We start from the raw sequence: 12,622 nt of genomic DNA on the forward strand, positions 1-12,622 counted from the left end.
AATATTTTCATCAGAAATTAAATTAAAATTAATATACAACTTAATGTAATTTCAAAAATTAAAATTAATATACAACTTAATGTTATGTCATAATTAGGTTCGTTTTTAAGGTAATAGTCAGTACTATATTTCATCAAAAGAAACGTTTCTTTTGTATATTCATATTTAAGAACGTATAACATGCAAGATAGGCCACTAGAATGTAAAGAAGTTGACTAGAATGCAAGTCCGAATGATACGAATGATAATATGCAAGAAAATGTTGATATTGGTCTAAGTAATCCTACAATTTCAATTCTAACAACACGAGATATTATTGATTTAAATGATCTTTCGTCGGATCCATATGATATGCCACCTATTGCTAGTTATCACCTAAATTAAATAGATGACATAATAAGAGCATATCTTGTTAAAGGAGATTTTCAACCGCGTAGTCATAAATTTTCTGTTAGAGACTTTTATGTAAAAAAAGACGTTTTATTGTTAGTTGGTTTAATGATCGTAGTTGGTTAGAGTATAGCATCAAAGCAGACAAAGTATATTGTTTATATTGTTACTTGTTTAAGGAAGATGTTGGTAATCAAGGTGGAAGAGATGCATGGTGTTCTAATTCTAAAGGCTTTTGTGATTAGAGTAAAAATGGTTCACTAAAGGAACATGTTGGGAATGTTGATAGTCATCATTTAAAGGCGACACAAAAATGTCACAATCTCATTAATCAAAAGCAACCTATGGACGAGAATGTAAAGAAGTTGACTAAAGAAGAAATGATTGCAAATTATTATCGATTACTTCGTTCTGTTATGAGTGCAAGATTCTGTTTAGAAAACTTTTTACCATTTCGTGGCCATGATGAATCGGAAGAATCTAATTCTCAAGGTATTTTTCTTTCGATGTTAACTTGATTAGTACTAACCACCCGAAAATTGGTAAGTACATGGGAGGCTTTGATGGTGTGCGGGGAGGACCTTCGCACAAGGCCCGCGATTTCGAGGGGCATGCGATTTAAAAAAAATCTGATACGTATATGTTATTTTTTTCTAAATATTAAACACATACCACTTCCAATATAGACCCATTTACAAATCATTTTTTATGGTTTAGAATTTAGCCTACTTGAAATTAGGTTTATTGAACTCAATACTAATTTGATTTTTTAAAATAATAACAAAACATAACGGAAGGACACATTTTTTCAAACTCGAATAGGGTACGTGAATTATCAGAGACGCCTCTTGGTAAGTACACATTAGAGAACACAAAAAAGAACAATAAATTGACATCACCAAAGATACAAAAGGAGTTTTTTTTACATGAAGTAAAAGACGATGATGTGACGGAACAATTTCAAGCCATGAAAAAAAAAAGAAGAGGATAAATTTATTAGGTATTTGTTTTAATTTATTTATTTATTGTTGTTTTTTGAATATTGTATACATGATAATTTTTTTTTCTTTTTTTTTTTGAATACGCTTGTGTTAATGCCACTAATTAGTACCAAAAATCAATATCCTTTGTATAGGAATTAGGAGGCTCTATATATACACAAAGACCCTAGTTGAATCAGACGGTGTAATTGAGGTTGCCCATCATCATCATCATCATCCATTATCGTCGATACCCACCCTATCTTCTCACTCAAATTTTAACAACCACTTCATTTCATTTCTCATTCAAATTCAACATTCAAACACCCACTCTGCCTCTAGGTATATCTATTTCTTCCTAAAATTCACTTTGCTAACTGCTACACAGTAATTCGATCCATCTGTTACAGATCTCTGTATATACTTGTTTTATGATGTTGGATCTCTAGGGTTTTTGTTAATACTTTTTGGGGATATTTGTTTACCCTCTAATTTAACCACTTTTGATGATCAGATATATATTAACTTGGTTCTTTTGTTTTAAATCTGGAAAAAAAAAAAAAAAAACATGTCTAGATGCTCAATTTTTATTTTCCCCTATGATTTAAATTACTCTTGATTTTCTCATGATGTTTAGGGTTTTATTATGACATTCGTAGAAACTAGAAAGCTTTGATTTTGATGAATTGTATGTGTAGATTCATTTATTGGGTGTGTGGGTTTCGAATCTTGTGGTCTAATCTTGTACCTTTGGGCATCTTTGCAGAGCAAATCAGTTAAAGGTTCCAAAAGAACATTATATTGATCATCTTGTTTCAAGATTTTTTCCTACAAAAAGGTAAAACCATATTGATATTTTCGGTTTTTGATGTAATCGATTTCAAGTTCATCAAGATATTAACTTTGTTATATGTTCAGGTGTAACAACAAACAACATGGGTCTTTCACCATACCAAACCCCATCAGATGCAGGTGTCCTGTGTGTCATTCTAGTGAACACAGCCATGTCAATATCCATCATGAAAGAAATCGTTCGCTCGATCCTTCATGTAATCGGTATCCATGTAGCATCATCAGAAGATTACGCAGCTCAAACGTTGACAGACTCCATCGAATGCAGAGGAACACCATCAGAAACTTACATGGAGGAGTTCAGAAGCCGAACACCGTCTGTCCTTTATGACTCGTTATGTCGCAGAACCAAACAAGAATGCTCAGTTTGTTTAGTCGAGTTTAACCCGGATGCGGAGATCAATCGCCTTTCGTGTGGGCATGTTTTTCATAAGTCTTGCCTTGAGAAATGGTTGAAGTTGTGGAACGTAACTTGTCCGCTGTGCAGGAACCAGATGATGATGCCGAAAGAGGTTGAAGAAAACACTTGCCCAATGTGAGGTTGGGTTTTTTTTGTGGTTTTAGTTTAGACTGCAAACTCGAGTTTTCGGATGTTTTTAGTGACCGCCCGACGTGTTGTAAGTAATGTTGGTGTCGTTGACTTGAAATTTACGCGCTTTGTATATAGAAATTGTGTAAGGTTTCCGGTGTTGTATGCACCTGAGAAACTGTTAGCTTTCAGTTTGTTTTTGTGTTTCTGGTTTTTGGTCTACAACAGAGTGAATAGCTGTATGAACCTTTTGCAATTTTGATCATGTATTTCTAGTACCAGATGGATGAATGATCATTATTGTATTTTTGATTGGATATGACTGCCGAATCCGGATACTAATCAATGGTTCGGTCATCTGTATAAAGTTTATAAACTGGTTCCAGTTCGGTCCGAAACTGGGTTTGGAACAGAAACAAGAAACACGTGGATTTTATGAGTATCAACTTCCTATTCAAAATTCTTAGGTTGGGTATTGTGGGCGGGGTGAGGCCTGGTGCTACATCGGAGGGTGTGGGCGCTCAAAACTGTCATGGACTCACGGTGGTGCTCGGAGGAAGAATGTGAACGTTGGTTGGTTGGGGAACGAACAGCTGCAAGGGTGGGCGTGGTTCACCACAACAGGGCTTGGGTGTGTGAACTGAGAAATCCCCTGTGCCTACGTGGTACCCTTCTTTTTCACATTTTACATGAGTCATATAACTGAATAATGCACCAGCCAGATCACAATATTCGAAATTTGTGTACCATCACATCATTGACTTCTTACGTATTAACAATTGTGTAGCAGCAGTGATGGATGACTAACATCATATCCCAGGAAGCATATGGGACGGCTGTAAAACAGAGGACCGTCACCGTTAATAAAGACCATAACCAACTACTGGCGTGAGAATAAGTAAACTGCTATTATTGAAAGTAAAAACATCAAGAGTTTGGGAGCGGGAGAGTTATATTTACACCACCTCTCAAATGTGCCTTATCCGAGTCTGATCTTCCTTTGCATAGTTTTCAAGCGCCAATGATATGGTTGGGTTGTCTATTACGTACAACTTTGGTGGTCGCTTTTGTGTCGGTTGACTTTTACGCTTTTCATGTACTGTTAGGTCGCAACTCGTGGATGCTCTGGGACTCGCTTCCCTGCATTTACTTTTATCCTGGTTGGTCTTTCCGTGTCCAGAGATACTTGTATCTAAAGATCATCTGACCGAGAGTTGTGACTGGAACTTGAGTTCAATGACAAAAACCTGGTCCAGTCTTGTGAGTAGATTTACTCCTCATTTTTGGTCTCCGGTCTGGTGTGGCCTTGACCCTGTGACCACCCTAGTCCGTTTGAAAAAATAAATAACGACTGTGAAATGACCACTTCTTAGGCCACCTAGCTTCTGCATTTCATTGTTTTACCCTTTTGCAATATTTATTTAATTTAGCTTCTGTAACTGTAAAGCTTTTCATCATTGTCAAAACGATGCAGCCACGTGTACGAGAAGAAAATGGCCACAACCGACTACTATAACACTAGAATTCCCAGTGGGCTGCAACTCAAAATGAATGCTTAAGTTTTGACACAAAGTATTATTAAGCTAAATGGTGCATCACAACAACAGTGACCGCATTTAACAAAAGTATCACATATAATAATACCGACAACTACATTCGGAAAAATAAATAACCAACCTTTTGTTTTGATTTAACGTGCTACTTAATTTAAACTGTCGTTCAAAAGTGTGGGGTTTTTTCACATGAGATATTTTAGAACCTCGCTCGCATATGAGATCATCTAACAGAGGAACTGCATGTATTGATGCCATCCTTGCAGTCTCTGGTGAGATCATTGAAAGTTTCAATTTGCTTTTTGCCCCTCAAGTATCAACAGACCCCCACAAACTCAACTGCAACGCCGTTAGTCAGCTTCAGTATGCCACTCGCTAGTCTCATCCCAAAGATACTGTATTCATCTAGAAAATGAGTGGAGTATTTGTCTTTCAAAGGGTCAAAAAAAGATGTGTCGGGTTGCAAGCAATATACACATTCCTTCCATGATCAACTTTGTCTTGCAAGGAGGAAAGAAGGGCTGCGGGTGAAGTATCTGCTGCAAGATTCGGCCGATTTCTCGCCTTCTCTCCTCTCACAACATGAACGGAGTCGAAATCCCAGTTCATTTTTTGCTGCTATTGCGGAAACTTTGTCCATCAATCTTCGGGATTTCCATATCAAGTGCCATGGTCATTGAATAACGGACTCTGCTTCACCTTCGCACACTCCGTACCAGTAATTATCAGGCTCCACGCTCCCAAACTTTCTCAATATCAATGTATCCTTCACACCTGCCATCTTCATTGGGGTGACCCTGAAATCCTCATCGAGCGAGATACTTAACCCGTCTTACTTACTGATGCCACTTGTTCCAATCTACCCAGAACTGACCTTGATCCAAGACGGATGCAGACTCCTTCAAATGCTCGAAATCAAAGTAAAACCTGAAATCCTTCCCTTTTTCGTCTTGACCCGACTTGGTATAAACCGACGACAAGCAAATACTCAAATCCATCACGAGCGTTCGATTCAAATACCGAGGAGCTTCACCTAACGCACACATAAAACTCCATCCATGCTCTTGCACCTATCCCCACCACCCCACCCTGGTACAACAAATACCGAAAGATTTCTCCGACTCAACAACAGGGAGAGAATCGTTCACGCTTTCACCAACCACCTGAATACCACCACTACTCTTATCATCTTCACCCGGGCTTCTGATGCTTCCTAGCATTCCCACCCGAATGATAATCACCTATACCAACAACACACTAAGCGTGGGACCTACGGATCACAAAGCTCAGTAGAATCCACCACCTTAAACAATCTCACGGCCGGCAGTAACAACATCAGACGCGTTTATGGAATGCGGTTTCTTCGTTAACAGTTAAAAAGTCCTCACCGGTTTTCACAACTGTACCAACGGATATAAATGTAGCATTGGAAGTGGAAGTAAGGAAGTTTGTGATCTTCGTTGATGGATGAAATAATGGATCTTCAGGTTCATATGTAGCGGTGAAAACTAACACAGCGATTACAAAAAGACGTGAAGAACAAGTTACTGATTATTGCTCCGGTCTAGCATTGTTTTTGCTCGAACGAATAGGGGTGGGTTTTAAAGCCAACTTAGATGCATGTATAACAATCTTTCGACTTACCTTTCTTTATACATGCTGCTAGTCAATTTGGAAATGAAGAGTTTAAAAACATCTTTCTTAATAATACAAACAAATATGTGAATGTTTCAATCAAACATTGCACAAATCATTCAATCAGAGAAAAGAAAAACGAAACGAAACGGGAATTCACTAGCCAATTTAGATAAACTCTATCAAACAAAGTCGAATCTGAAAGAAAAAACTTAACATGGAATACATAATAATGACAACCATAGATGGTTGTGCCATGTTTCGGATAACTAAATAAGATTTTTCAAGTGAGATTGACAAATGCAACAAACAAATACATGTAGAAGATCATCTATACAACATTTAAATTTAAAAACAATATAAACTGAAATATTTATTATTTATTAAAAGTAGACACGCATCAAAATTCCAATTTAAAAAACCAACAGTTTTCCACTCGTTGTCGATAACCATAAAAAATAAGCTAGTCCTTAACCGACTCCTGGGTCAAAAGAATTTTGAGACTTTGATATCAACACCAACTTTGATACAATCTCAAAATTTTCTACTATTAGTATCGGCTTTTATAAATTTTTTTAATTGTTTGTTGTTACGGGTTGTCCAAATCGCTCTCCCACACGAGTCAAGCACGAGCAAAAGTCCACTCGGCTCGAATTAATTTTTATTAATTTATTACATTATGCACAAACAAATTACATGTATATTCATATTTTATACATACTGTTCTATTAGATTTGGTCCACTGTATGCAAATATACAATAAAATTTATACATACTAGCCTAGCCTAATCAAACTAATAAAAAAATTTAACACTATATTCAAAACTAAAACTCCAAGTCGTGAAGCGACAATATTCGACTTCTTTCTCTCATCGTCACTCGCTCTCACCATGCGCCACAATAAGACAATTGTTCTTTGCTGAATGTTCATCACCACACTTGCCTCAACCAGAGTCGTATAAGGAAACATTCTAAATCTATGGCTGTCCAAATTACTCGCTTCTCGCTCGGAAAATTGCGCGCTTTATATGCTCGTTCGGATTCGGCTCGGTTGTAAACGAGCTAAGCACAAACAAAGGTCCGCTCCGCTCGTGAACAACCCTACTCAAGTATAAGATATTGCTGTTTAGATACGTAAATAACACATAAAAAACAAAACAATTAATTATGTAACGATCCTTGGATTTATAGTTAACTTGCAGGTTTAGTCCATCCAGTTTTCCGATTTACAATCCTTCATCACAAGACATGTTACATCAATTTACAAGTCAAATGTCATTAAAAAGGTACAATGATAATCACTTTCAAAACCAGAAGTGCAAATGGGTCAAAATGGGTGCCAGTTTGCATTTATCATATTCCCATTACAATATCTCCATTCATTTCACTTTACAATCCCTATAAGGTTAGTCAAAATCACCTCATTTTTAGGGTGTGCGAGATGAGCCCTTGTTCATGCTTCTTTGAACCATATCCTGCAACAATATCTTTGCGGTTTCCGCTGGTTTTTCAGACCCGTCAACTCGTGCTGCGATTTCATGAACCATCTTTTCCAAAACCGATGAGCTCAGTCTCTTTTCAGGAGTAGTGTCCCTAAGTAAGTCCAGTAGCAATCTAGCCTTGTTCTGGGCTTCATGAGTTCCATCCACAGTCAACCGTAACAGACCCGGGATCGCACCCTCGTTAAGAATAAGTTCCCTATATTTATTTCTCGAGCTCATACACAGTGCAAGCAGAACACTAACTGCATGATTTGTACTAACCTGAGATCCGTCTTCGATTGTTTCTACTAATGTTAGTATCCCATCTTGGGCTTTTGTGATGGCGAGCATTCCTTGAGGAGATTTGGAGATAATTTCAAGCAAGGACGTGGTTTTTTCAGCAAATTTGGAGTATTTTTTGCATTCTTTAAGGAGGTTGATGAGCGGCAGGGCGGCAGTAGCATCAAGAGCTATGATCGGTTCTTCTTGGGAGGTAGTTAGGTTGTGGAGGGCGGTGACTGCATCTACTCTTCCTTGAACGCTGCCACAGCTGAGGATTTGAATTAAAAGCGGGACTGCTCCTGAACTGGATATTGTTGGTCTGTTGTTTGGTGCTGCTGATAATGTTAAAATTGCGGCTGTGGCCAACTCTCGCAGGTTACTTGTGTTTTGGAACTTCAGAAGCTTCACTAATGGCGGGATAGCCCCACATGTCACTATTTGTTCCTTGTTTCTGTAATTTAACGTCGATGAAACTGTTAGATATTAAACTAGGTATGTAATTATCATAGTCTACTCTAGATATTATACTCAATATATAGAGCTGTTATGTAACCTATGGCTGTTCGAAAAGCCCGTGACACGAGGCACACTCGAAATTGGCTTGCTAGTAAACGAGACCACCCTAAGCCAAGGTAAGCTTGCTTGTTGACCCGCTTTATTTAAAGCCCAAATTTTAATATGTACAACTCTAACCCAAAGTTGTATATAAATTATAATTTATAAATTGTGTAGTTTATAAATTCTGCATTACGTGTATGTTACTATGTTGTCAAAATCATCCTAGGCGCCAAAGCGCAGCCCAATGCAGCTTTTCGTTGCGTCCTTTCAGGCGAGCAGGCACGGATTCAGACGAATTCCGGCTCTAAAAACGTCTGAAACACCTAAGTAAGCATGGAATCAACCTAAAAAGCCTAAAACATGTCTAAAATCCCTAAAATGTATTTTATACTATGCGCCTAGCTTAAAAAAGCCCTTTCTTTTTAAGTGCATGGAGCCTAGGCCTATGTGCCTTGGCCTTTTGACAACATAGGCATCTTAAAAATACTATATTTTGCTTTTATACAAATCAATGTGTAACATATACGGAAGTTAAAAAAAAGCTTTAAAAATATGCAATTTGGCTCAAACTTTTTACGAGCCAAGTTTGAGCTCATCATTTGAGCTTGTTAAGTTTAACAAGCCGAGCTGGTTCAAATAAATATCAAATCCAACTTTTTGATAAACCCTAGCTGCCACCACAGGTGCGTCACACCAACACTAATGAGACGTGAGCTGCACTCCTAAATCCTACCTGCTTCTCAAGATCAATATACAACTATCTTTCATGGTATGACATTAAATGATCAGTTCCAAAAGTTCAGATTGTTAGCACCAAGATAGATCAATCTTTTTTCATCAACAATGTTTCACATAATCTTTAGCATCAAGATTAATCCAATTTCCCAAACTACAGTAACTAGAATGCATATCTCCATAACACTAATAATCCTTTCACTCAATTAAAGACTGATATTCTCTAAAACCCTAAACCATGTAATTCTGATTAAGATCAGTTCCTACACCCAATTCCATGATTAAAACAGCAATACCTACAATTTCCACTCCCCAATTCACTTTCAAACCACAAAACTCGCAAACCCTAACTTAACAAACCAAATCTTCTTCACAACTAACCTACAAAACTCATCTCTCCACTCCACTCCAAAGTCCAAACTGAACCACCACAGAACACACACAACAATCAAACACTAACCGTTCGTTTCTAGAGGCGAGATTGAGAAGCGCAAGAAGCGAAACTTCACGAGCTTCAAGCTGTTGAGAACACAGCATAAGAACAAGCGGCTGAATGACACCAGCAGCGGCAAACTTCACGCGGATCTTACCGGAACTATTACGGTTCCGGATCATGCTGCGAATCTCTCTGGCAGCTTGAATTTTGGTGGCAACGTCTCCGTTGATCAATTTATCGGAGATTTCATCGATTAGTGTTTGTTTCTTCCGGTTCCATCTCTCTTTTTCTTCTTCATCCATGGATTCAGCTATGTTGTTAGTGGTTTAGTGGTGGATTTCAACTACAGTCGGTCATGGAATCGAGGTTTTGTTGCAGATCGAAAGCGTTGATGCGCAGATCCATAGCTACAAACGCTACCTGATGAAAGAGAGAAGGCTTTTTTAATAGTTTTACTAGTAACTCAATATACCTTTGGCCTTATCCTATTGTTTTTTCTTAGATGTGAAATTACCAAAATAGACATTGCTAACAAAAAAAAAAAAAAAAAAAAAAAAAAAAAAAAAAAAACCTAATACCTCGTTATTTAGCTTTCACCAAAATAGTGAGGCTCGTTTCCACTAATTAGAAGCAGTCGTATCAGTTTCGACAGCTAAGATAAGATGGCTATACACTTTTAGTGAAGTAGTTTGACGGCTAAGCCTACACTTTTTTCTTTTTTTTGGGTAAAGGGATACCCCGGTGATTCTGTATATTCACAACCAAATAAAACAAGTAGTGTAGAAAGCCTACACTAGTGCAATCATGAGACATGCCTCATGAAAGTGGAAACAAATAACAACCAATGAAACCAAACCAAAAAACATCGTGACAACTAGGCTAAAACTCTAGAGATAATGATAAACAAACAACTTTAATCAGCCTCCATCATCGTTATTTGCTATCCCATGAATCTCCCATTCTCCAAGCAACTTCCGCACTCGATCATTATTCTTTAGTTTCGTTCCCATCAACTTGTATCTAACCGTCATTATAATAATTTCACTCAGTTTCTCCGGAGGTCTTACCTGATTTTTGAATAACCTTGCATTCCTCTCTTGCCATATGTAATATGAAGTTGCCGCAACCATAAGTTTTGCAACATAAACCGTTAACCCTTGTTTTTTACGTGGCGGCTGAGACGGTTAACTGTAGTGGTGGACCCAAGATTTTTTCCTAGTGACCAAATCTTTAAGGAGAGTGATCGAGATTTTTGCATAATAAAAATAACCATTTTATTTAACGTTGCATGAATGAACTGATGTATGAGCATAATAAAAATAACCATTTTATTTAACGTTGCATGAATGAACTGATGTATGATTAGATGTTGTTATCGATTGAGGATTTTGGAATTAGGTTTTGCTAATATCATTGACGAATTAATAGATATACTAGTTCATGATACAATTTTGCTAATGTCATTAACGTTGCATGATACAATTATGTTTTGTTTTTCTTGAAAAGTTGTATATCAGTTTTTCTTAATTATCATTTCTTAAAAACATTAATTGATCGCCAAAAGTTTTATAAGTTGTTTAATTTTTATCAACATCTCTAACATCATTCAATCCTCGTTAAATTTATCATATGTGTATCTCATGTAATGTTAGTCCCGGATCTGGATCTCAACAATATGATATCAAGGTAGACTTGTTTGTATGGCGGAAACACACAACCAAGCCAATTCACGAAACACAAGAACTCGAGAATAAGAATGATGAACACCAAAATCAATCAAAACAACTTGCATATAATGAATTCGTCTGATACAAGTAGTCGACTTATGCCCTAGGATGTTCAACCTAATAATGTGTAATCAAGTCACATTATATAGGTGATTACCATGCAACCCTATCGGTACCCATGCCCACATACAAACCGAAAACACAAAAGCCCAAGTCAAGATCTTATAAGGTTGATCTCAAGATCCACTAACTAGTCTAACCAAGCCCAAACTATAATACATAAATCTCTAGGTCTTAACAATCTCCCCTAGGTTTATGCTATTATTGATTTTGAGTAGATGAACCTTGGTTGACATCACCACCAGCCAGTCTTACAACATCAGGCCCTGACTCACCAACACACAGTCTTGATGCCTTAACGTTAGCTACCGTTGTAGTCCACATCTTCTCACAAACTTCATATTTCTCTAAAGATCTAATTTGGCTTATAGATAAAACATCTAGATCTCTCTATGAAAGATAATCAAATCATTAGGATCTTCAAGTCTATATGCTTCATCTTTGCACACAAGCACTGCTTCTGTCATCTGCTCATCGTACATCTAGAACTTGAATTTCTTTAAACAACCTTGAGGAAATTTCCTGAGGAATGGAACAGTTTATTCCTTTCTTGTTGGAGGCCACATTACCGTCTTCAAAGGTTTACTAATCTTTGGATGTCAAATCCTTGGAGCTTTCTTCAAATAAGACTGAGCAATCTTCATAGTTGGAAACCCTGCTTTAACTTCACGCTCCAATTTTCTAAAGAATGCCCAACCCTTTCCATCAGCTTCTCCTTTCAACGTATGGAGCTTTTATCAACTTAGACAGATCCACTTGTGTTAAAGACTAAAAAGTAGCTAGTGTCTTGTAGTATTCAACTTCTCTATTTGCTCTTGTAATCATCTACATATCCTTTTCATAATCAAATCTCCAGCTAACAATTCCAGATCTGTTTTTGACCTTGGTATATAAATCTTTCCAATATCCACCACAAATTTCTCTAGATATTGGAAAGAGTTTATATGACAAGGTCGAAAACAGATCTGGTATTGCTAGTTGGAGATTTGATCTTGACAAGGATACGTGGATGATTACAAAAGCAAATAGAGAAGCTTAATACTACAGGACACCACCTGCTTTTGAGTCTTTAACTCAAGTGGATCTGACTAAGTTGATGTAGTAGGCTTGAAGAAGAGAATTACCATTCTTGAACAATATTCTTTCCAATATCCACCACAAATCTCTCTTTGGGTGGCAACTGAGATGATTCTCTGGTCTCATTCATTTATGTATTTGTTGTATCATGGCTTGGTCCAACAATAACACGGATCTCTTATCTTCCTTTTCCTTATAACTAGACCGGTGTTAGGCATCTCTTCATCTGTTGCTTGCTCTTCAACTGTAGAGGGAGATATGAGAGGA

General features: G+C 37.3%; 2 protein-coding genes and 1 pseudogene across 3 annotated transcripts; 1 reads left to right on the forward strand and 2 right to left on the reverse strand.

Moving 5' to 3' along the window:
- Positions 1–734: 734 nt before the first annotated feature.
- Positions 735–3,068, forward strand: LOC110900565. The gene is made up of 4 exons (XM_022147450.2): positions 735–882; positions 1,499–1,712; positions 2,137–2,208; positions 2,289–3,068. The coding sequence occupies exons 1-4, from the start codon at positions 735–737 to the stop codon at positions 2,551–2,553; spliced, it is 699 nt and encodes a 232-aa protein (XP_022003142.1). The 3' UTR covers positions 2,554–3,068.
- A 1,459-nt stretch (positions 3,069–4,527) lies between these two features.
- LOC110900566 lies at positions 4,528–5,926 on the reverse strand (annotated as a pseudogene).
- Positions 5,927–6,623: 697 nt separating this feature from the next.
- On the reverse strand, positions 6,624–9,887 carry LOC110897536 (U-box domain-containing protein 10). Of its 2 annotated transcripts, XM_022144296.2 has the most exons (3): positions 9,456–9,887; positions 7,360–8,153; positions 6,624–7,040 (listed from the first exon to the last, which is right to left on the reverse strand). In XM_022144296.2, the coding sequence occupies exons 1-2, from the start codon at positions 9,731–9,733 to the stop codon at positions 7,367–7,369; spliced, it is 1,065 nt and encodes a 354-aa protein (XP_021999988.1). In that variant the 5' UTR covers positions 9,734–9,887; the 3' UTR covers positions 6,624–7,040; positions 7,360–7,366. The 2 variants fall into 2 exon arrangements, with proteins under 2 accessions (XP_021999988.1, XP_021999987.1); XM_022144295.2 differs by lacking the exon at positions 6,624–7,040 and having other exon boundaries at positions 7,091–8,153.
- Positions 9,888–12,622: the final 2,735 nt, after the last annotated feature.

The sequence above is a fragment of the Helianthus annuus genome, chromosome 13 (genome assembly GCF_002127325.2).
Source record: "Helianthus annuus cultivar XRQ/B chromosome 13, HanXRQr2.0-SUNRISE, whole genome shotgun sequence".
NCBI lineage: Eukaryota > Viridiplantae > Streptophyta > Magnoliopsida > Asterales > Asteraceae > Helianthus > Helianthus annuus.